At 41.3% G+C, this 24,677-nt stretch overlaps 1 protein-coding gene across 2 annotated transcripts in view; it reads left to right on the forward strand.

Moving 5' to 3' along the window:
- The window catches only part of SART3 (spliceosome associated factor 3, U4/U6 recycling protein), a 32,927-nt gene that overhangs the window by 5,337 nt on the left and 2,913 nt on the right, over positions 1-24,677 (forward strand). Inside the window, exons 2-16 of one of the 2 annotated variants that reach the window (XM_012756561.2) lie at positions 935-1,061; positions 2,254-2,358; positions 5,958-6,142; positions 7,269-7,374; positions 8,650-8,774; positions 12,756-12,911; positions 14,020-14,158; positions 14,619-14,726; positions 15,463-15,540; positions 15,667-15,725; positions 16,686-16,795; positions 19,622-19,734; positions 20,718-20,794; positions 21,352-21,517; positions 23,739-24,184. In XM_012756561.2, the coding sequence (XP_012612015.1) occupies positions 935-1,061; positions 2,254-2,358; positions 5,958-6,142; positions 7,269-7,374; positions 8,650-8,774; positions 12,756-12,911; positions 14,020-14,158; positions 14,619-14,726; positions 15,463-15,540; positions 15,667-15,725; positions 16,686-16,795; positions 19,622-19,734; positions 20,718-20,794; positions 21,352-21,517; positions 23,739-24,184 (2,100 nt within the window). The remainder of the gene's footprint in view (positions 1-934; positions 1,062-2,253; positions 2,359-5,957; positions 6,143-7,268; positions 7,375-8,649; positions 8,775-12,755; positions 12,912-14,019; positions 14,159-14,618; positions 14,727-15,462; positions 15,541-15,666; positions 15,726-16,685; positions 16,796-19,621; positions 19,735-20,717; positions 20,795-21,351; positions 21,518-23,738; positions 24,185-24,677) is intronic. The other variant, XM_012756562.3, reaches the window with a different exon arrangement.

Below are 24,677 nucleotides of genomic sequence, written 5' to 3' on the forward strand. Positions count from 1 at the left end.
TTTTCTTAGTGCTTGCTTTGGATATTAAAATATACAGATATGACTGAAGTGGTATCAGTATTTTACCATTTGAGCGAAGTGTGAAATCTTCCATTTCAGTCCCATTTCCATCCCCACTTTTAAATATCATTGTCTTGGGTATCAGGTGTTCTTAAAATGTTTGTTTCATCATCTCATGTGATTTAGAAAACTCTTGGGGAGAGGATTGTCTGCAGTACTTACCTGTGTTTCTGCTCTTCCTGCTATTCTTGCTTTCTGATGCTCCAGCTTCCTTCTTTATCTTTTCTGTTTGCAGAACTTCCTTTAGCTATTCGTCAAGGGTAGGTCTGCTAGTGACATTCTGTTTAGTTTTCCTTTGTCTCAGATGTATGATAGCTTTTCTTAAAAAATATTTTGTTTTAACTTTCAGTTTGAAAATTTTCAAATGTAAAATAAGCCTTTATGTACCTGTCACTTAGGTTCAACATATATCAAATCGTTGCTATTGTTTCTCCAATAAGCATTTTCATTTTTTTATTTAGTAAAATAAAGGAGCTCTTACAATGCACCTGACATGCTAAAGGATGTTTTGAAATTACCTTTTTAAGTCCTTACGAGACCCTTGTGAGCTAGAAACTAGTAGTATCCCCATTTTACAGATGAGGAAATGGAAGCTTAGGAGAGTTAATAACTTGCTGTGACCACATATTTTTTGTTAGTTTCACTACAAAGTCTCCATTATTTCATCAAGAAATAGTATCTTCCAAGAGGAATTGTAACAGATTTGAGATAGCTTTGTGTGTATTATAAAAGCCTCTTCCATTGTTTTGTCTTTCTCTTTTTGAGGCTAAATGTTACATTTGCCATTTCAGTGGTTCTCACAGATAGCACATTAATTTTCTTTGCAGCTGATGATGGCATTTTAAAGTTCCACGTGTGTTTCTTTTCCTTTTAGCTGTCTATCAACATCTATGACTACAACTGCCACGTGGACCTGATCCGGCTGCTGCGGCTGGAAGGGGAGCTCACCAAGGTGAGGATGGCCCGCCAGAAGATGAGCGAGATCTTTCCCTTGACTGAAGGTAAGGTTCAGCAGTCACGCTGCTTTTCGAAGCACAGAATTGAGGAGTGTATATTTTTTTCTTTTAAAAAATTTTTTAAAAGTAATTAATTTTTAAAATTTTATTCCTCACCTCTAGGTGCGTATGTACGTTTTTTTTCAATGCTGAAAGTGGGATGTGCTCCTCCTTATAGAAAATTTGGAGTGTATAACATAGTGGAAAGAACAAAGCCCATCATTCAAAGTCAGCTAGTTTTAGTTTGTTATTTTGTAGTTTTTTGCAAAATGTAGTTGTGCTTATACAACACTGATTCACATTTTGAATCCTGATTTTTTTTTATTGTAAGATTATAACAAAAATTTTTTATGTAATTAAACTTTACTCCCATTCTCTATTTCCCTTTGCAGTATTTATACATTTAACCCATTCTCTCAGAACCAGAAAGTTGTAAATATATTATAATTAAGCTTTTATAAATGTGAATGTTTCATATGTTAATTATTCGACAAAACTATTGTTTAGTGGAGTCTATTGTTTATTACATTTAGGTTATTTCTATTTATTTGCTTATTAGAAACATGATTGCACTGAGCAACTTTCTAATTAAATCTTCAGGAAGGTTTGTAAGAGATCTTTTGGGCAGGAATTGGAAACCCTTGTCCTAGGTCCAGCTCTGTCCCCCTCTCCCTCCTGCCATGTATAACTGCTGGTCGAAGGTGCTGAAATCAGATTGCCCAGTTTCATTCCTGGCTAGACCTCTAACTAGCTGTGTAATCCTAAGTAAATTATGTAAACATTCTGAGACTTGGTTTTCCTAACGGTAAAACGAAGATAACAGTTGTTTCTGTCTTGCAGTGCATGACAGAAGAGGATGAGCTATTCTGCTTACAACATTAATGCATGTGGCATGTTGTAAATTCTTAGATAGATGTCATTGTTATTAATGATACTATCACCTACCTTATAGGCTGTGATAAAGACTGAATGAGAAAATACATGTGTGCAAGTACTTCACAAAATATAAAATTCCCAACAGGTATAGGATATTATGATTTTAGTGACATTAAAACCTCCTGTGTTGCCTGGTCCATGTATTAAGAATTGAGTTTCTGGGAACTATGCCAGGTTGTGTAAAGTGGATAACATGTTTGCATGTTGGTGTCTCTCAGTGGTGTGAGGGAGGTGGTGATGGGGAAGTGCTGTTGTCTTGCAGAGCTCTGGCTGGAGTGGCTGCACGACGAGATCAGCATGGCCCAGGACGGCCTGGACAGGGAGCACGTGTACAGCCTCTTCGAGAAAGCTGTGAAGGATTACATTTGTAAGTTCCTGTGGCCGCGTCGTCTAGATCTGTGTCTGCTGTTGTGGATTGTATTGTGAGATGTTGCTACCCAGAAAAGAGAATGTTAGTCTTACAGTTAGAGAGGTTTAAGTTCAGTAATTTTTATCCTTGTTTTTGGTCTTTAATTGAAGATACTTGGTTTTAAAATAAAAGTAGAAGAAATACTTACAGTAAGGGAATGATTACACCCAGCATTTATCTGGCAAGGAGAACTTATTTGGTATTTCCAGGTAATTAAAGGTTACCTTTTACACATTGAATAGGTTTGTAGAGGGTTTTAACAACATTTTTTTTTTTTTTTGAGACAGTCTCGTTGTGTTACCCTGGATATAGTGCAGTGGTCTCACAGATAGCTCACTACAACCTCAAACTCCTGGGCTCAAGCAATCCTCCTGCCTCAGCCTCCTGAGTAGCTGGGACTATAGGTGCGCACCCAACACACCTGGTTAATTTTTCTATTTTTAGCAGAGATGGGTCTTGCTCTTCCTCAGGCTGCTTTTGAACCCCTGAGTTCAAGTGATCCTCCTGCCTCGGCCTCCCAGAGTGCTAGGATTACAGGTGTGAGACAGACGGAATCCTTTTTTTAAAAAATATAAAGCATTAAAAGAAAGATTTTTTAATTTTGAAATAATTATAGATTTACAGGAAGTTGCAAAAATAGTAAAGAGGAGTCCTGTGTACTTACATCACCCAGTTTCCCCCATCGTCTTATAGTACAAAATAAACATCAGAAAGTCAACTTCGGTAAAATGTGTGTGTATGGTTCTGTGACGGGTTATCACATGTGTAGATTTGCGTAACCACTGCTGCAATCCAGATCCAGAACTGCTCTGTCTTCACTGAGGTCTCCGTCACCAAAACGTGTTGACATTTTAAGATACTTTACCCTCCCCTGTTTATAGTATAATTGTTTTAAATATTTTTTCTACACGTATTGAGGATCACATCAGACAATGCTGTGGACAAAATGTTATTTAAAAGCATTTGAAAAATTTTCACCTTTTAAATTATACATCTTCTTCCCTGTTTCTGATTATTCTGACGGTGGGCATTTCCCTTTGCAGGAAGCACTGATACTTAGACTGACTTGAGGTAGAGAATTTTTTGTATAACCTTACCAGGCAAGAAAAATTTACAGTTTTTTACTGTTTATAATCTGAATAATGAAAACAATAAGTGTTGTACAAATAAAAAATTATACTAATTTTTTTTTAAAGCGCTGGGGGGTCTTGCTAGGTTGCCCAGGCTGGTTTTGAACTCTTGACCTCAAGCAATCCTCCAGCCTCAGCCTCCTGAGTTGCTGGGATTATAGGCACAAGTCACTGTACCTGGTCTTCCAGTGTGTTTCTAAAAGCTATACCTGTGCCTCTGCTCTGTAGCCCATGAGTCCTCTTTGGGAATTACTGATAGCATTAGCAGTGGATGATGTTCCTGTGTTTTCTGATGATCCTGTTATCCCTTTCTTGCTGTCTCAAAGTCATTGTTAATAGCACCAGTTGTCTTTCTTTGAGGAGCTGTGGCCCTGGGCGACAGAGTGAGACCCTATCTTAAACCCCCTGTCCCCAAACCCCCAAAAAACTCAGTGATAAGAAAACAAGCAACCCAATTAAAAAATGGGTCAAAGACCTTAACAGACCCCTCAGCAAAGAAGTTACACAACTGGCAAATAAACATATGAAAAGATGCTCCATATCACATGACATCAGGGAAATATAAATGAAAGCAACATTGCGGTATCTTTACACACCTATCAGAATGGCCAGAATTCAGAACATGGACAACGCCAGATGCCAGTGAGGATGTAGAGCATCACAAACGCATTACTTGTGGAAATGCAAAAGGTGCGGCCGCTTTGGAAGACAGCTTAGCGGTTTCTTGTAAGACCACACCTACTCTTACCATGAGATTCAGCATTTATGCTCCTTGGTATTTACCCAGAAGAATTGAAAACTTAAGTCCACACAAAACCTGCACGTGGATGTTTAGATCAGCTTTCTTCATGATTGCCAAAACTTGGAAGCAACCAAGATGACCTTCAGTAGGTGAACTGTGGTACATCCAAGCAGTGGAGTGTTACTTAGTGCCAAAAAGAAATGAGCTATCAAGCCAGTCTGAAAAGGCTACATACTATATGATTCTGACTATGTGACATTCTGGAAAAGGCAAAACAATGGAGACAGTGCAAAGATCAGTGATTGCTGAGTTGGGGGGTGGAGAGGGATGAGTAGGTGGAGCACAGAGGATATTTAGGGCAGCGAAACCACTCTGTCTGATACTGTTATAGTGGACACATGTCCAGACTAATAGGACATGCAACACCAGGAGGGAATCCTGATGTACACCATAGACTCTGGGTGAGGATGATGTGTCCGTGTAGGTCCATCGGTTGTAACAAATGTCCTGCTTTCGTCGGGGGTGTTGATAATGGGGAGGGAGGCTGTGCATGTGTGGGGGCAGAGGGTATCTGGAAAGTCTCTGTACCTTCCGCTCAGTTCTGTTGTGAACTGAAATGACTTTAAAAAGTAAAGTCTGTTAAAAAAAAAAACTATTCATGATATTTGTCCCCCTGTAGATTATTTAAGTATTTGAGCGCAGCCATGATATAATCTCTTGGAAAATTACCTTCTCTTTAGAGGAGGAGCTGTGTCATGAATCATCTGTAAACTTGCCCTTACCCTCAGGAAGGGCCTCAGATCCAGCAGCTAGCTCATTTCCATTTTCATTTCACATATGGCATTTCTGTGTTGGTAAGTGAAAACAGAGTAGCTAACAAACTTCGCCTAAGTTATTTGGAATAGCTTCCCCAGTGAAAAGGCAAGCCTCAGGGAAACAAATAGGAATTTTCAAATTAGCTACTGATTTTTTTTTTTTTTTTTTTTTAGTATTTTTATACTAAAAGGTTAGTGTATAGGCCTCTGATATTATTTCCAGATCTCTGAAAAGTGACTTTGCAGGCAAAATGTGTATGGTAAGAATTATTGCATTCATAAATAGTTTAAGTCATTAATCTGGTCTTAAAGGCATGGGAGTGAGTATATACAAAAGGTTAAAAAAAGTGAAATAAGGCAACCGGGTCTTTTTTGTTTAAATATCATTAAAACCAGATTTAAAATATAGATTTCTAGTAACAGAATTGGTGCTTTTAATTTTATTCTTTCACATTGGCTGGAAGGCTTAAAAATGAATCAAGATCCCAAAGTTAAAAAGTTGTAGACTTTGAACTCTGTCTGAAGGTTGACTCAGATGCATAACTATTTCATTGAAATCCATTACTGGGTCCTTCAGTTTTAGCAAACTTTATAATCATGATCTTATTCCACATTACCATGTGGCATATACTGTGTATTCAGCAAAATCCCATTGATTATACTTAGTAGGTAGGACTGTTGTTTAATATACAGTTTCTTTTCAGGCTGCAGTGTTAATATAATGTATACCTAAATTGGGATATTTGTCAATGCTATAACTTTTTTACATGAATGAATACTTTTTTGGTAGGCACATTTCTTCTGTTATACATCAGTTTTGATATTCAGGTGTTTTATATCCCAAACTAATTGAACACTTCTCATCTGTAGGTCCTAACATTTGGCTAGAGTATGGCCAGTACTCAGTTGGTGGGATTGGTCAGAAAGGTGGCCTGGAGAAAGTTCGCTCTGTGTTTGAGAGGGCCCTGTCATCCGTCGGTTTGCACATGACCAAAGGACTCGCCATCTGGGAGGCTTACCGAGAGTTTGAAAGTGCGATCGTGGAAGCTGCTCGGGTGAGTGGCCCATGCTTGCCTCCGCATGGGCAGGGGCTGTCTTTATAAGTTGCCTTGGAAGTATTATTTTGAAACAAATGGTTAAGATATGACAGTCAACATAGTTAACAAAATGGTCTTTGCCAGTCCCTTAGCGAATGGTGAATAAAATAAATAAAATTAGTATTCTTTGTGGAAAATAGCAAGAATGATTTCTTTTTAATTAAAAGCAGATGACTCTATGATTTTTTTCTGATATTTAAAAATACTACTGCTTTAGTTACATAGTTCCAGATAAATGTACAAGAATAACCATGTCACTCAAAAAAAGAATCATGTCTAATTGTAACTATGAGGGGCAATTTGACTTCATCATAATTGCATTTTTTTAGACTATGATTTATACAACTTTACAGCTGTGTTCCCTCTTCCTTATGTTTGTGTACATGTGGACAGTTATTACTGATACATGGTGGGGCCCTTTAATAGGTAGATCGTTGTTAATAAAGTGGCCCCAGTCATTATGGTTACCCCCCTGTTCAAAAATCTGCAGTGGTGTCTTCAACTTACCCTGAATAAGGCAACAGGGTTAATACCTTTGCATTGGTGGCTCTCTCTAGTATGAGGCACGATCTCTGCATGGACTCAGTCCCCCAACGCTCTTGCATTTTCTTGCCACTGTACTTTTTCTGGTTATATTCCTTCAATTAGGAGTCAGTTTCTTTCTCTCACTACCTCTGGGAGCCTGCAGATGCGTCCTAGATGCCAGCTCCTCCAAGAGTGTTTCCTGATTTCCTCCTTCCTTAATAACAACTCACCCCTAGAAACCCACGTAAAGCAAGCCATGGGATACTCTCATCCGTATGAGATTTTATTTTTATGATACTTACATTCTGCCTCAGTATAGTAATTTGGATACATTTGTTACGTAAGAGTATAAGAATAAGAATATCCTGTTTTTCTCTCCTTGCCATAAACATTTAGAGGCAGAGATACCATTTATTTTTGTACTGCGTTCAGCATTTGGCCTGATACCTCATACATGAGGCCATGGACATTTTTTTAGTTTGAACTGAAAATTTGTTGAGATATATTTTGAAGTAGAAAGAACCAAAGTTTGTCATTTACTACTGATTTGCTTCTTTAGCCCATAGCTGGCTTCCTTTCCCCTTTTGACCGGGAACAAACCTTTGATTCACAGCTTGAGAAAGTCCACAGTCTCTTCCGGCGACAGTTGGCGATCCCACTTTATGGTAAGAGAAACTGACACGTCGGTAGCCTGCCCTTGGTGGGTTTTTAAAATGCTTTATTTAGGGTGTGTCGTGTGCCTAGACCCTTCCCAGCATTGTGTGCGGCAGGTGGGGCTGGTGTCCTCATTGTCCAGGTGGGGCTGGTGTCCTCATTGTCGCTGGGTGCCGTCCTGCTGGGCGATGTCCTTGGTGAAAGCAGATCTTGAACTGTTGATGCTCAGCAATTCAGAGGCAGGACTAGGAGCCAGGCTCCGCGCCTCTGGTGAGATCTCTCTGCAGCCATCAGACACTGTTGGAAAGGTGGAGATAAGGGTCTGTGAAAGGAGCAGGGAAACTGACTCCCTGTATTTTGTGGGGAAACTTTATTGAGTGAGAGTTCCATTACAAGCATTTTTTTCTTCAGGAGTAACCTTTTCCATAACGGGGAGTTTTACATGGGCCACATGTGGGTGTGGTTTGGTTCATAAGTACAGTTGATTGTAAGTATTCATATCTGTATTTCCTACAGTTTGGGAGTTCTCCTTTTTGGCGAATTTATTTTGGCAGGCCAAGCCTTTCAGGCTCTGCAGCTGTGTGCCTGAGCACTGGGGGCAGTTTTCTGAGCATGGGAGGGGTTTGGCACTGCTGCCTTGTTCGTTCCTGAAGCATGGTCATGTATTGTGCGTACTCAGAGCCTCTGGGTGACCTTACTGGATCCTAGGTCTGCTTTTCATGGTTTATTTGGATTCCACAAATTATAAAGTGGGTCTCCGACTGAATCCTTGGTGACATGCAGAAAGGCTAGAACTGAGCTGGCTGTAGATTTCATCTCGCATACCAAGGTGAGACAGCTTAGCCTAGTGATTGGAGTGTGAACTTGAACCAGATTGCCTGGGTTCAAAGCCTTGCTCTACTATTAAACTGTAGACAAGTGACTTAACCCTCTGCTTCGGTTTCTTCAACTGTAAAATGAGGATCTCACTAGAGCCTACCTTGCTGATGGCGAGGATTGGATGAGTTAATGGATGTGAAGTTTTAGAACGTAGGAAGCAACAGGTAAGTGTTGCTGATGGTGTCGTCGACTCTGATTAATTAGCTGGTAGGTTTGCCTAGGACATTGTTTTTTGAGATTCTAAGGCCAAGCCTGGGCTCAGAACAATGCAGAATATGATCAGTGATGGCTGCCATGGCCACAGAGGTGGGAGGGGCTCGTGGTATCTGAGTCGCACAGTTGAATGTATGTTCCAGTTGGTAAAAGCCAGTGGCAAGACCCACGGGGCTGAATCCATCTTTCGATAGATATGGAGGCCACGTTTGCAGAGTATGAGGAATGGTCAGAAGACCCAATACCAGAGTCTGTAATTCAGAACTATAACAAAGCACTGCAGCAGTTGGAGAAATACAAACCCTATGAAGAAGCGCTGGTGAGTGTTGGCTTCTTTTATACTCATCTTCTCTCTACAAACATTTCCCTGATTGATAGTTGCAAATTAAACAGTATCTTTAAAATTTGTTTTATTGTAAAATATATAGAGTGTATAAATGTCTACATACAGTTTACATACTAATAATAAAGTGAACATCCATGTACCCACCACCCAGGTTAAGAAATAGAACATTGCCAGTACCTTAGAAGTCTCCTACTATGTGCCCCTCTCCGATTGCCTCCTCCTCCCTCTCCCGAGAGGTAATCACTTTCCTGACTTTTGTGATAATCATTCCCTTGCTTTTCTTTATAGTTTTACAACCTATGAACATATCCTTAATTAATATATTGTTTAATTTTGCTTGTTTTTGACCTTTTATATAATGGAATCATGCTGTATGTTTTCATCCAACATGGTTTTGGGTTTTCCTCATGTTGCTAAGTACAGTTACAGTGTATTTTGTTTTCACTGCTAGAAAGTTGTCTGTTATTACCACAATGTAAATAGTTACATGGATAGTTGGGTCACTTCCCTTTTCTGCTAGGAGGAGCAGTGTTGCCCTGAACATTCTTGTACGTATCTCCTGGTACACATGGAAAAGAGTTGATCTAGAATATATATTAGGGAAGAAAGTGCTGGAGCATAGGGTAATGCTACAGTGTTTTGCAGGTTATGAGTTTGCACTTGAGCCAGCAGTATCTGAGCGTCCTCATTGCTCATGCCGCTCTTGGATATTGACGTACTGCAGCCAGTCTGATGAGTCTGAAATTGTAGTTTTAATCCGTATTTTCCTGGTTGCCGATGGAGTTGAGCTGCTTTTCTTATGTGTTGGCCATTAGTATTTTCTTTTTTTGAAAGTCTTTAACCCATTTTTCTTTTGATTTGTCTTTTTTTCTAATCGATTTATGGAAGTCCTTGGTCTTAATCCTTATTTTCAGTCATATGTATGGCAGATTTCACCCCGTTTGTTGCTTGTCTTTTCACTTTTTTAAATATTGTCTTTTGGTGGACACTTCTTAATGATAAATCCTGTTAAGTCTGAAATTTTTTACTTATTGTTTGTGCTTTTGTTGTGCTTATTGAAGAATCTCCCCTATTCTGAGGTCTTTAGTATATTTAGCTCTATTTTCTTCTGAAAGTTGTATAGTTTTTTTTATTTCATGTTTAGGTCTTCACCCACCTGGAATTGATTTTTTGTGTATGGTATAAGGCTGGGTCGAGCTTCATTTTTCTGTACGGAAAACCAATTGTTCTAGCACTGAGTTTGATAATTCCATCCTCCCCTCACTGATGTGCAGTGCCACATCTGTGCAGTGCCCCCTCTGTCATAGATCAGGTGTCCATTTATGTGTGGGTCATCCTTCTTGGGTTCTCTATTCGGTCCCACCGCTTTATATTATACTATCATAATGACGAGATGTTTTAATCTAGGATAGCATGAATCCGTCTACCTTGTTCATCTTCAGGGGAGTCTTGGCTTTTGTTACCCCTTAATGCTTCCATCAGATTTAGAATCAGCTTTTCAGTTCTATTTTATTAAACTGTTGAGTTTTTTATTGGGATTACATTGAATCTGTAGACCAGTTTGGGGAAGAATTTACATCTTCTGTCTTCCAACCTGTATAGGTGTCTGCTATTTAGATCTTGTTCTTCTGTAAAGCTTTATAATAATTTTATAAATGTATCCAATGTCTTCAACACATTTTTTAGATGAGTTTTTAAGTGTTTTTTTTTTTTGTTTGTTTTGTTTTGTTTTGGAGACAGGATCTCACTTTGTAGCCAAGGCTGGAGTGCAGTGGCCTCCCTATAACTCACTGCAGCCTTGACTCCTGGGCTCAAGTGATCCTCCCGCCTCAGCCTCCTGAGTAGCTGGGACTATAGGTGCATACTACCATGCCCGGCTGCTTTTGTTTTGTTAGTTATCTTTTTGTTTGGCCCACTGGGCATCATTTTTAATAGAGCATTATACAGTCACAGTTTAAATTTGCTATGTGCCTTTCCTGCTTTCTTTGTTCTTCATTCCTTCTTGTATCCTAGGTCTTTCATCTGGAATCACTTTTCTTTTGCTTGAAGTACACCCTTTGGCATCTCCTTGCATAGGAGATTTGCTGGTAACAGATTTTTTCAGTCTCAAAAGATCTTTGCTCTCCTCTTGAAAATTATTTTCTTAGGCTTTAGAATTCTAGACTAACAGTTACGTTCTCTCAGCAATTGAGTATTTCTGTCTTCTGGCCTCTCGTTGCTGTTGAGAAGTCAGGTGCTTAACTCTTGCTTCTTTGAAGGTAATCACCTTCAAGTGATTACCTTTGAAGGTAATCACCTTCAAAGTGATTTTTTTTCCCTCTGCTTTTAAAAGATCTGATTGGTTTGGTTTGATGTCCTGCAACTTCATTACAGTAGGTCCAGATGTTAATGGCTTGAGGTTTTTTAGATTTCTTGACTCTGTTTCTGGAATCTTTCTTGGCATAGTAAGAGCACAGACTCTCAGAGTCAGGCTGCTTCAAGTTTGCATTCCAGCTCTGCCCCTCGCCAGCTCTCTGACTCCAGGCCACTACTTCACCTCCCCGTGCCTCAGTTTCCTTAATGTAAGGAGGGGATAGTGCTGAGACCTGTTTCATAGGACTGCTGTGAAGATGTTACTGTATGTTAAGACAGCAAAAGCTTAACCTTCACTTAGCTTCCCATCTTTACTTAGGTTTTTTCCTTATTAGTATTTCTTGTTTATTTTTGCCAGTTTGTTGATTTTTTTCTCTTTTCTTTTCTTTTCTTTTCTTTTCTTTTCTTTTCTTTTCTTTCTTTTCTTTTCTTTTCTTTTCTTTTCTTTTCTTTTCTTTTCTTTTCTTTTCTTTTCTTTTCTTTTCTTTTCTTTCTTTTCTTTTCTTTTCTTTTTCTTTCTTTTTTTTTTTTTTTTTTTGAGACATGGTCTCACTCTGTTACCTGGGCTGGAGTGCAGTGGCATCATCATAGCTCACTGTAATCTCAAACTTGTGGGCTCAAGTGATCCTCCTCCTGCCTCAGCCTCCTGAGTAGCTGGAAGTATAGGTGCATGCCACCATGCCTGGCTAATTTTGCTGTTTCTTTGTAGAGACGGGATCTTGCTCTTGCTCAGGCTGGAGCTGATGATTTTTAAGGAGATGGTTTTTATATTTAAGCTAGCCATTTTAGTTGTCTTCAATGTCACAGTGTGTCTGGGTAACTAATTCGCCATTGTTACTGGAGATTGAGGCTCTAAAACATTGTCTTTCTACATACTGAGCATGTGTGATCTCTTGCTCACCTGTACACACTCCCTCTCCCTTTCTTTTTCACATGTAAACGTTTTGTACGTACGTACTTGTGTTTCACAAAGCCTCATTCAGCTCAATTTTGTCATGGTTATCTCAAGCAGAGCATGGCTAAAGAGAAAAGCAGTTGAATAAGAGGTTTTTGTCTAAAAGGAATTAGTGTGTCTTTGGATCAGTAGATATTCAGCACAGCCTCCTCCATCTTCTGCATGTGCCTACATTCTTACAGGAACTGGTGTTTGGAATGGGAAACCTGCAAGTTTCTCCAGTTTGGTTGCATTCACTCCACTCAGTAGACCAAGAAAGAGGCTTCTGTTTTGGAAAGATGGTTAGCAGTGGTCATTGGCAAAGGTGTTTGCTTTTTCCTTCAGTTCCTCATGGATGGGCGATTTAAATTCCCTGTGGTCTGGGAAAGGATTTAGAAACGGGTTTATGGCGCCTACGTAACTATTGCCATGAAGCGCCACTTTGGGTCAGATGGGAAAGAGTCTCTCTCGTTCTTTCCTCAAATTCTAGATCCCATTGTGGAAATTATAGATTCTGTTGTGGAGTAGCTCTGAAAGTGAGACTTGGTGATTCTTACGTTGCTGTAGCCAGTCTTGTCAAAACTTGTTTTATTTGAAGATGTGTTGTGCCTCCTGACATAGTATCAAGTAACTAAATTCAACTTCACTGCACTTTTCCTGTGCTCCAGCTGCAAGCAGAGGCACCCAGGCTGGCGGAATACCAAGCATATATTGATTTTGAGATGAAAATGGGCGATCCCGCTCGCGTTCAGCTGATCTTTGAGCGTGCCCTGGTCGAGAACTGCCTTGTTCCAGACTTGTGGATCCGTTACAGTCAGTACCTAGTAAGATAACTGTTCTAATTTCATTTTATTTTTACCAGTGTATAAATCTATTTGAAGCAAATCGGTGAGAGTGCCAGGAGTCGGTTGCATGCTGCTGTACTCTGCTTTTTCTCACTTTTTCTCGTCTTCCTTTCTTCTTCTTTGCAAACTTGTTTAGGAAGTTTTCTTAGTATTTGAAGTTATTTTAAAATGGTTACTAATTGGAAAAAAATTGCGTTATTGTCTTAACTATATTGTGAACTTCATAACAGATTGATTTTTTTCTTTTAATTTTCATTGTGGAAAAATATAAACATGTAAAAGACACATTACAGTAGTAAAATGAAACCTCATGTACCCATCACCCAGCTTCAACAATGAACAATTAGGGCTCTAGTCTGCTTTTGTCTTTATTTTTTATTTTTTATTTTTTTTTGAGACAGAGTCTCGCTTTGTTGTCCAGGCTAGAGTGAGTGCCGTGGCGTCAGCCTAGCTCACAGCAACCTCAAACTCCTGGGCTCGAGAGATCCTCCTGCCTCAGCCTCCCAAGTAGCTGGGACTACAGGCATGCGCCACCATGCCCGGCTAATTTTTTTATATACATATCAGTTGGCCAATTAATTTCTTTCTATTTTATAGTAGAGACGGGGTCTCGCTCTTGCTCAGGCTGGTTTTGAACGCCTGACCTTGAGCAATCCACCCGCCTCGGCCTCCCAGAGAGCTAGGATTACAGGCGTGAGCCACCGCGCCCGGCCTTGCTTTTGTCTTTATTCTTACCTACTTCCCCCTTCTGTGTTATTTTGAAGCAAATCCAGAAATCATATTTAATTGGTAAATATTTCAGTGTATATATATAAAATATTTCACCCTGTATTTACGTATAAAAGGAGCCAAGTGAGGTCCCTCCGTTAGCATTGGCTGATGTCTCTTAAGGCTGTTCTAATGTGTAAGTTCCCCTTCTCCCTCTCTCTTCTTCCCTACCCCCAGCGATTGCTGTTTTGAAGAAACCATGCCACAAGAGACAGTTTTAAGGAAATTTCTTTTTGTCAGTTGTGCTGGCAATGTCTTGTTGATGGTAAAGTCTTAACAATATGATTTTGTCTCCTAACTCTGGCATTCTTTCTCACAGGATAGGCAGCTGAAAGTGAAGGATTTGGTTTTATCTGTTCATAACCGCGCCGTTAGAAACTGCCCCTGGACGGTTGCCCTGTGGAGTCGGTGCCTCTTGGCCATGGAGAGACACGGAGTTGATCATCGAGTGATTTCTGGTGCGGATATTTCTGTGGAAAGACTACTTCTAAGCTTTTGGCCCCAAGTGAGGAACAAAGAGCTATGGCGAAGTCATTAAATCAGCATTTCCCAGGATTTTCTTTGGGATATGGAGTATTAGTGACAAAAAGGGCTCTAAAAGGGAGATAAACTGGTTATATTTTTGGCTTTCAGAGTTCTCTAACATGCCAATATTCATTGTGATTTTCTAAGAAGCTGTAGTCTTTTCTCCAAACTTACCTGACTTGGAACTCTTGTTGCAGGGTGGCTTGTGGAACGAGTCCTTTCTAGAACATAGTCTTTGCAGTGTGTAGTAGCTTCTCTTTTGAACATTCCTCTCTAGCTTATATTATTATTTTAAAAAGTCATGTACTGTCTTATAGCTAGTAGAGTTTGGTAACTTTTTGGCAGCTTATTTTTGAATTGGCAACAGATCCTGACTTTTTCCCCCAATTCCAGTAACGTTTGAGAAAGCTTTGAATGCTGGCTTCATCCAGGCCACTGACTATGTGGAGATTTGGCAGGCGTACCTTGATTACCTGAGGAGAAGGGTGGATTTCAAACAAGGTATTTAAGTGCGTGCATTGCACCTCAGAACTGAACTTTCCTTAACACATCCTGTAGTGAGATGACCCAGTTTCTCAAATACATTGTGATTGGGCACATGTTGGCCACCAGCTGTTGGTAACTTTTGCCCCAGAAATGTTAGCAGTTTATGTCTTTAACAGTTCCTGCTGTGGATTGTAAAGGAAGAGAAGAATGGTCCTCTGGTTTTTATGCTGGCTCCTGCCAGCATCTTTATTTTATTTCTCATTTCTCCCTTCTGGCCTTTTTACATATCCAAAATCGTTCTTGAAATAAGACCTCTGTTATTTTTAGTCTTTGAACTCTGCAAGATCCTCTGGCCCCCCTCCTCACAAAGCAACTGGAACACTCCTAACTTGTGCTTGCACACTCATGGCAGCTGCTACCTCATGCAGGTGGCCTTCAGCCGTTCTCCCTACTGTCTGCCCGTGTCACTCCAGCTGGGGGGACCCCCGTCTGCTGCGATCCCACCCACAGTACCCTGTGTTCACCTTTGTCATTGTACCGTCTGTACTGTACTCAGTTCCAGTTTCTTTCTCCTCCAGTACGTGATGAGGGCAGGAACTGGCAGTACTATTTATGTGTCCCCTGCATGATGGCAGGTACACAGTGGGTCTCCCGGCACTTTCAGTGTAGGATTAAAAATAGAGGTGTTCTACATGGTTTCATAAAAGTGGTTTTTTTTTTTTTTTTTTTTTTTTTTTGCACTTTCCAACAGACTCCAGTAAAGAGCTGGAGGAGTTGAGGGCCACATTCACTCGTGCTTTGGAGTATCTGAAACAGGAGGTAGAAGAGCGTAAGTATGGCTCTAACCTGCTGTTTTGCCCTGTTGTATTTCTTGTTCTTGGTCGATGTCCGTTTTCAGTCAAAGGCTATTTGTCTCTAAATTGCTCTCTAATTTTGACTAACTCCATTCTTGCAGGTTTCAATGAGAGTGGTGATCCAAGCTGCATGATCATGCAGAACTGGGCTAGGATTGAGGTAAATGTTTTGGACAGATCTGTCAGTTTCATTCACCTTTGAAGGACCTTTGTATAATAGTGTCCTATTAAACATAAATTAAAATTGAATCAGAATCCAGGTAATGGCCTGGACTCTGCAAGGATTCATGCTATTTGCCTAGCCTGGTGTGTGTTCGTTTATATCTTGGTGAAACTGTTAGCTCCCAGCTTGTGCAGCAAATGTCTGAATGCCAGCTATTCACTCATTTCTCTCCATCTCTCCTCATCGCTGCATTTGTGAGATTGTAATGGGTGTGTACTGTTTGCCAGCACCGTACTAGGTGCTGGGGGCATAAGATAGACTCAGTCCCTGTGCTGTCAGCTAGTGTAGAAGACAAACGATAGTGACAAATCACCGGGGACACCAAGATGAGTAAGACACAGAACCTGCCCTTGGTCAGCTGGTAGAATTGTAAAATTCTAATCATGTTTTGTCCTCTGAGGGGAAGTGAGGTTAAAGAAACTAACATTTGTCAGATAGTTTTGTTCGTGGGATATTTGTGTTGTAACCATTTTAAAGATGAGGAAACTGAGGCTCAGAGAAGTTACATAATTTGCCCAAGTTTGTAAGTGCCATTTAATACTAGATCAATCTTTTTCTATATTGCCTCTTAAATGAAACACTTGTAGTTAAGTCTGATAAAAATAAAAAATATCAAATTACAACATGGTGAGAGAGAGAGGGGGAAAAGTCCCTAATGACCATCCAGTAGTTGAGTGCCATGGGTTCCCGGCTCTCTTCTCAAGAGGGGAAGGCAGACAGTTCGAGGCTTGCACTGCAGAAAGGCTGGAGTGGTTGGGCTGGCCCTGTTACCACGGGAGGGAGGCCTGTGGGTTTATGTGACACCGCTAGTTAGGCTGTTTGGAGTATATTTTGAGACAGGTGTCGATGTCATATGGTTTGGGTCTTTTCCTAACTGAGTCTACTAATGCATTTTAGGCTCGACTGTGCAATAATATGCAGAAAGCTCGGGAACTCTGGGATAGCATCATGACCAAAGGCAATGCCAAGTATGCCAACATGTGGCTTGAGTATTACAACCTGGAAAGGTAACTTACTTGAGGGTGGGGGAACGAGGTGGGCTTATCAGGTGTGCACCTGTCTTTAGTCCTAGCTGTCCCCTATCAGCTTGGGCTTGCTCCTTAGAAAAAGGCTGTCTTCCTTCATTCTGGCTCTTTTTGTTCGTGAGTGTATTTTTATTGAGCAGGGCTAGAGGACCAGACATATTTGGTGCCTGGGGCTCTTATAGCCATGCATTTCTTTTTATTTCTTTTTGTTTGTTTTGAGTTTTGGACATGAATGTTTATTTGATTTTGGGGGGGAGGTATTTATTTTTTATTATATTGGCTTTTCTATTAACAGAAAAATAGAAAATACTAAAAAGCAAAGAAAAAACCTCATATTACTTGCAATCACTGACCCATACATAACTACTGTTAGTTTATGGTTTGGGGTATATTCTTCAAGACTCTTCTATGCTTAAAGTTTTTTTAAATAAAAATGCACGGATAACATACATGTTATAAACTTTTGAACTATTTAAATTAAATAAGATACTCCCACGTAATATTTTTAACATGGGGAAAATATAAAGAATATGACCAGCTTTTCTATTCAATATATTGTGAACATTATAGATTGAATAAATATATTTCTACATTGCCTTTTTTCTTTTTTGAATATTTTGGTTTTTCCCATATTAAATGTGTGTTCAAAATAAGATACTCCCACGTAATATTTTTAACATGGGGAAAATATAAAGAATATGACCAGCTTTTCTATTCAATATATTGTGAACATTATAGATTGAATAAATATATTTCTACATTGCCTTTTTTCTTTTTTGAATATTTTGGTTTTTCCCGTATTAAATGTGTGTTCAAATTAAAGTCACAATTTTTACAAATATATGTGCTAGTCATTTTTTTTAGTCCCACCTCCAGAGATGATCACTATGCAGGCTGGTTGAATATTCTAGATCAGAAGTTCTCAAATTTTTTTGGTCTCAGGACCCCTTTGCACTCTTAAAATTTAAGGACCCCCAAGAGCTTTTGTTTATGTGAGTTATATCTATTGCTATTTACCATGTTAGAAAATAAAACTGAGAAATTTTGAAAGTATTTTTTAATTAATACACTTAAAAAATAGTAAATCTATTAAACTTAACATAACTTATTTTTTTGAAAAATGACTATGTTTTTCCAAACCTCAAAGTAATTTAGAAAAGTGGCATGGTTTTTTTACTTTTGCAAATATCTTTAGTTAGTCTGGCTTAGAGGAGACAGCTGAATTCTCATATCTGTTTCTGCATTCAGCCTATTATGATGTATTTTTGTTTATTGAAGAATATATAAAGATAATTTGGCTTTACACAGATAGGGTAGAGAAGAATGTTTTTTAATAGCCTTTTCAGTTGATTGTGGATATTCTTCTTTCACACTATAGCAAAACTCAACAAGTGATAGTTTCTTAAAGGTTAGTTGCAATGTGGAATCTGAAACCATATTAATGAATTTCTCCAATTCTGTTACATTAATATCCATTTGTCTATTTTGCACTTTGAATGGACCTTTTACCTTTTACATGATGCCGTAATTCTGTGGCATCACAAGTTATTCATTTGGGAAATCCTGATTCACTAAATCATGTCGCTCTTCCAAATGTTGACGTGTTTTATTCTACAGTATAAAAAATCATATTTGTTCGCATCCACGCTTATCTTAGTAGAAAAGTCTTTTAAATAGGAAGCTGTCAAAGTCACAGTGGCAAATTCCAGTTTTGCAAAATTCTAATTTTCACTTGAAAGCTTGAATTTTATCACTTCTAACAAATAATGTCAGTGGATTTCCTTGAAGTGACAGACTCTTTTAGTTTTTGAAAATGTCTGCCAGATACTCAGGTCTGAGTAACCATAGTTTGTCACTCAGATGTTCTTTTAAGTAAAATGCTGTCTACGAGAAGAGTGACTAGATCAGTTTGCAACTCACAAAATAATACATGCTTTTCTTTGCAGTAACCATTGTACTTAAGTATGGAGAAGAAGGGCTTTATGAAGTGGTTTAAGAAGTACTTCCCATTTTTATCACACAGAATATTAAAAAGATGTGTACTGTCTTGATTTGTGTTAAGGGCCAGCATTGCTTTTGCACCATTGTGCAAATGTCACCATAGTGAACATAATAATACCTTGGTATTCTTATAAAAGGAATTTTGACTCTGCAAGACCTCTGGAGAGGGTCTTGGAGACCTTCAGGGGTATGTGGATCATACTTTGAGAACAGGTGCTCTGAATTTTTTTCTGAGTATCCTAGTACATATTTACAATATGTATATTTTCAGTGTTTTAAAAATAGAAATGAGAATCTACTGTTTCATAACTGTTACGACTAATAGAATTGTTTTATACCTGTTGTGATTAACAGTATCTTTCCATGTGGGTACATCAAGATCTGACTCGAGGCATGAAATAGGGCAGTCCCTTGGATTAGTGATTCTCCCCTCGGGTAGGATTGAATAATAGAATTTCTTGAGGGACTTTATCAAGTACACAGAGTTGTTGGGCACCACTCCTCCCTCCCCTGGCCACATATTACAATGCAAAAGCTGTAAAGGCAGAAAACCTGGTTGCATACCATGGTCCTAGGTGCATTTTCCAGAAGCACCTAGCTGGCTAGGGGGAAGGGAAAGCCTGCCTTTGTGTGTGACTGTAGGAACTCTAGTGAAAGAAGGAGAGAACATTGTGGATGGTTCTGAAAACTTGGGTCTCCTCAGAAGCTGGAGTCCTCAGAGAGCTGCTGCCTGCGAGAAGGCAGCCTCTCCCTTCGCACGCCGTCCACTCTGTGTCCTCCTGCAGCAACCGTTTGTTTTCTGCTTAGGGCACATGGCGACACGCAGCACTGCCGGAAGGCTCTGCACCGGGCCGTCCAGTGCACCAGTGACTACCCGGAGCACGTCTGCGAAGTGTTGCTCACCATGGAGAGGACGGAAGGTGGGACCCTCGGCTCTCTTCTGGCGTGGAGTCTGACCCATTCGTTGTTTGGCCTCAAGCAGCAGCTTCTGGTTATAGTCTGTGAGGACAGAGTGCATTTACGGCCACCACGCCTCAAGTGGTGCTCTGTGCAATCAAAACACACACCACAGCTCTTGTCAAGAGTTTCCAGCCACTAGGGAGGACTCTGATGTAGCTATAGCACAGGGGTGCTCGTAATTCTTTGTGGTGAGGGCTGTGCGCTGTAGGTTGTTTCGTGGCATCCCTTGCCTTTACCCACTAAATGCTAGTAGCAACCCTCCCTGCCCCAGCTAAATGTGACAACCAAAAATGTCTGCAGACGTTACCAAATGTCCCTTGGTCGGCAAGATCCCCCTAGTTGAGAACAACTGCTCTAGTGCAGTGTCTGCTCAGCAGAGGAGCTCAGAGAGGCCAATGGCTCAGCGTGTTCTTTGGTCATGCAGGCATCCCTTGTCACATTGCAGAGCCTTCAATGTTATGTTGCAGAACTAGAACTGTTTTTCCTATTTCCAATAGGAAAATAGTATGAATTTATTCATGAGCATGAGTCTGGATTTTGGCTTTGAATCCCACAGAACTGGGGTTCAACAATTCAAACAACAAAAAAGAAAAAAAAAACATCTCAACATTTGAGTAGCTCTTGAAGTTCTTCAGTCTTAATATAAATGTATTGTACCTTTGTAGTAGAATATTTTCATAATTTTTGCCATTGAGAGCCCTTAATAGATCATATTGGTTTTCAAGTGTCTTTTCTGAAAGAGAAGAGACATTTTAAACACACTTAGACGATTTGGATTCTAAACTTAAAGCCTATGCGAATTAAATTTTCTGAAAGTGAAGAGCTGGCTCTCCAGTTCTTGTCTGGTGGGAGGGCTCTCTTCAGAAAGTGCACAGCAATGAAGAAAGTTTTATGTTCTATCTTTCAAAAACCTAAAGAATGAAAGTTTTGCTTCTCTATCAAGGTACTTTAGAAGATTGGGATCTAGCTGTCCAGAAAACGGAAACTCGATTAGCTCGTGTTAACGAGCAGAGAATGAAGGTAATGGTGACACTTACTTAAAGTCTTTGAAACTTCTGGTACCTATCTTGGCTGTGTTTGTATGGATATTTCTTGTCAATAACTTCTAGGTTTTCATAAGCATCTTTTACTCACAACATTAATTGCAAAATATTTAATTCAATATTTAAGCCTGTCTTACGTCATCTAAAAAGATTGGTCTAAAACTTTAGCCCCAATATACTTTTTTAACATTGTGAGGGAATTTTGGCTTTAAAATTGGTTGGAATAGATGGAGAAGAATTAAAAGGAGCCTCACTTAGTCTAGTTAGCGGAACATGAGTACCCCCAACTTAATCAGGGCCCCAGTTTTATAGATTATTTTTCCTTCTTTTTGGCAGTTAATGACTATGGTGGGGATATTGCTAACATTCCGTAGACTTGAGATCCAGAATCCTGAGCCCCAGTGGTGGAAAGTTGGGAGCCTGTGCTCCCCGTCCTCCTGGTCCCTTCTTTTCATCTGGGCAGTGGCTTCCCACTCCCTCTCTCCTTTCTGCACAAGTCAGTCTAGGGAACGTAATGATGTATCCTGCTTCTAGGCTGCAGAGAAGGAAGCTGCCCTCGTGCAGCAGGAAGAAGAAAAGGCTGAGCAGCGCAAGCGGAGCCGGGCCGAGAAGAAAGCGCTGAAAAAGAAGAGGAAGACCAGAGGCGCAGATAAGCACCAAGCGGATGAGGACGATAAGGAGTGGGGCGACGATGAAGAAGGTAAAGGGCTCTTTAGAAATTGCAGTTTGAAATGTCTCAGACTTTCAGAGGAGTTCCAAAACCTTTTTCCATGAACTGCTTGAGAGTGAGTTGCCGTCACCCTTGGATTACGGTAAGGTTTGTGCCTTCTCTGTGACTACAGGCTACCCGTCCCAGTCAGAGTTAACATGACCCATCACTGTCATCCAACCCGTAGACCCCATTCGTGGTCAGCCATCTGTCCTAGTACTGTCCTTTATGGGGGAAGGAGCCTGTTCAAGGACTGTTGTGTTTAGTTGCCCTATCTCTTGAATCTCCTTCAGTCTGGAACATTCCTTGGTCCTTTTTTTTTTGGACTCTTATGACCTGGACACTTTTGAAGAGGACAGGCCAGTTACTTTGTAGAATGTCCCTCAGTGTGGGTGTGCCTGATGCTCCTTTGTGATTGGATTCAGGTCAGTTGTCTTTGCAGGGAACAGCACACAAGTGATGCCATATCCTTCTCATTGAGTCCCATCATTGTTCTCTGTGTGGTCATGGTGACTTTGGTCACATGACTAAGGTGTCTGCCTTCTTCACTGTGAAGTAAGTTCTCTTCCCCTTTGAAATTACGAAGTATTTTGATGGGTATTTATCTAGTACTTTGAGACTAGATAAATGCCCTTCCCATCAAACTTCCAAATGGCTTGTCTTTTTATATATATTATATGGATTCATAGTTTCCCATTTTCTTCCAAAGTCATAGTCTGTTACCATGATTAAGTTGATGCTCTGCTTTCCAGGTTTGGCTAGCAAGAGTTCCATCAGACAGGCTTTTGTGTCACTTTGACCTGTCCCCTAATCCTCTGATCACTTCATTACTTTCTGGTACACCCTGGGCGGACCTGCTTCGCTTGGCCTGCCTTATGGTTTTGACTTGGCAGAATTTTCCAGCCAGTGTTTCCATTGCCCATGTAGTTTCAGGGAGAGGTGGGAATTGGTCTAATTTATTTCAGCCGAATCTGTCCAGGCAAAGAATTGTCTCTATGATCACAACCAGTTACAGATTCCGTTGTTCCTTCTCTACTCCCACTGCTTCTTCACTTGACCAGCCTTTAAAAAAAAAATTGTAGACATTCAAGGTCTCTGCGTTTCCCTAGTACAGGTGTGTGAGCCAGAGCAACCGGTGACGGAGTTGTCATTCAGTTGACCTTCCTTGCACACCTTGTTTGGGCCTTGCTGAATGACTCAGGGTGGCTCACTGTCCCTCAGAGCTCCCAGATTAGCAGGATAAGGCACATGTGTGACTGCAGTGGCTGTTGCCAGTCTGGACGGTGGGAGATGGAGCTGTGAGTTGTGCTGGAGCCCAAAGAAGGCACTTGTGGCCCAGCTCCCTGCCAGAAGGACTTGGCGGGGGAAGTGGAGCGGCATCCGGGGGAGTGGGCAGAAGGGGAGGGCAAGCTGCACGAGGTGCCAGTGTTGGCAGAGCATGAGGCACAGGCATTTCTGTGAGCAGCACATCATGGCGTTTGAGCTCAGATGCGTGGCAGAGGGTCAAGGAGGCTGGAGGTGTAGGCCAGGCAGGCCTAGCCCAGGGACTCTCTTGAAACGCAGTGGAGCAGCTTGTGGGCTTGGACTCCTTGGGAAGGCAGTGGGCAGCTGACAGAGCATGCGTGCGCAGGAGGCTGCCGTCAGTGGAGCCTCGGCGCTGGCCCTCTGGGGCAGCGGTGTGAACGGGCTGGAGCAGTGTTGTTACGCTCTCTTGAAGGAATACTGCTAGTGCTGTAGAAAACAGACCATTTGCAGTGCTCCCCAAAGTGCGGCCCATGGCGTGCGTACGTCAGTCACCTAGGTGCTTGTGTCATCGAAGACTCCCAGGTCCCATCCCACCCATTCTTACCTGGGCTTTGTAGGAGGGGGCCCTGGAATGTGCCATCTGAGCTTTGAGACCCCTATCCTGTTGTCTAATTACGGGTGGACAGTGGGGATTTACGTTGTTACTTCTGCTTGGTCGAGCCCACTTACTTGAATGTAACTGGGGACCAGAAAGTTGTGGGACAGGTCAGGAGAGTCATCAAGACTTCCCAGGGTTGTGGCGCCCGCCCCTCGGTTTCAGGCAAGAGGAGTGAGTGTGTACCGCATGTAGCCGGGACGGGTGAGCCGTTCCTTGTGTGGGAAGAGCACTTTCCCTTCAGGCCTGCATTAAAGCTCACGGAAAAGAAGAAACAGTTAACTGTTGCTGCTTTTCTTTTGGAAACTGTAGAGCAGCCTTCCAAACGCAGAAGGGTTGAGAACAGCGTCCCTCCCTCCGGAGCCACGGAAGTGGAGATAGGGCCTGCTGAGAGACACGTGTCCTTTGATGTCGACCCCCCTTCCAAGCAGAAGGAGAAGGTGGCCACCCTGAAGAGGGACGTGCCCAAGGTGCCCCACGACAGCAGTAAGGACAGCATCACGGTGTTTGTCAGCAACCTGCCCTACAGCATGGGAGAGCCTGACGCCAAGCTCAGGCCGCTCTTTGAGGCCTGCGGGGAGGTGGCTGAGATCCGCCCCATCTTCAGCAACCGTGGGGACTTCCGAGGCTACTGCTACGTGGAGTTCAAAGATGAGAAATCGGCCCTTCAAGCCCTGGAGTTGGACCGGAAGACTGTAGAAGGGAGGCCAATGTTTGTCTCCCCCTGTGTGGATAAGAGCAGAAACCCTGATTTTAAGGTATGTTTATGGAAAAAAGAATGCCTTTCAAAGGATTGTTTTAGACAGACCAAACACTCCTTTCCTACAGCACTAATATTTACAGTATATGCAGAATTTTTATACTCTGTTAGGAACTAAACTTCCACTTGAGTCAAGGTCTGATCCTGTGCTGGTTGACTGAGATCTGACTCATGGCTTGGTCACTCTGAGGTCAGTTAGTTAAGTTAGTAACGAGGATAAAATCAGGAGTTGTACTCATGGCTGTTTCCAGTTGAATGCTCAGTAGTGAGCAGGGACTGTGCTGAATGTTTTACACATTACATCACCGAACCCTCAGCACACTCTGTAGGTGGCTGCTCTCACACTTGCCATGTCACACAGGGAAGTGCAGGCCTGGAGAGGCTGCGTGACTTGCCCCAAGTGGTGCCGTTGATAGGTGTCAGAGCCTGGGCTCGGCCCCGCCTGCCTGGCTGGGGCGTGCTGTGGACCAGGCCGGTGTCTTGAATCACGG

This window comes from Microcebus murinus, chromosome 22 (assembly GCF_040939455.1).
Source record: "Microcebus murinus isolate Inina chromosome 22, M.murinus_Inina_mat1.0, whole genome shotgun sequence".
Taxonomy (NCBI): domain Eukaryota; kingdom Metazoa; phylum Chordata; class Mammalia; order Primates; family Cheirogaleidae; genus Microcebus; species Microcebus murinus.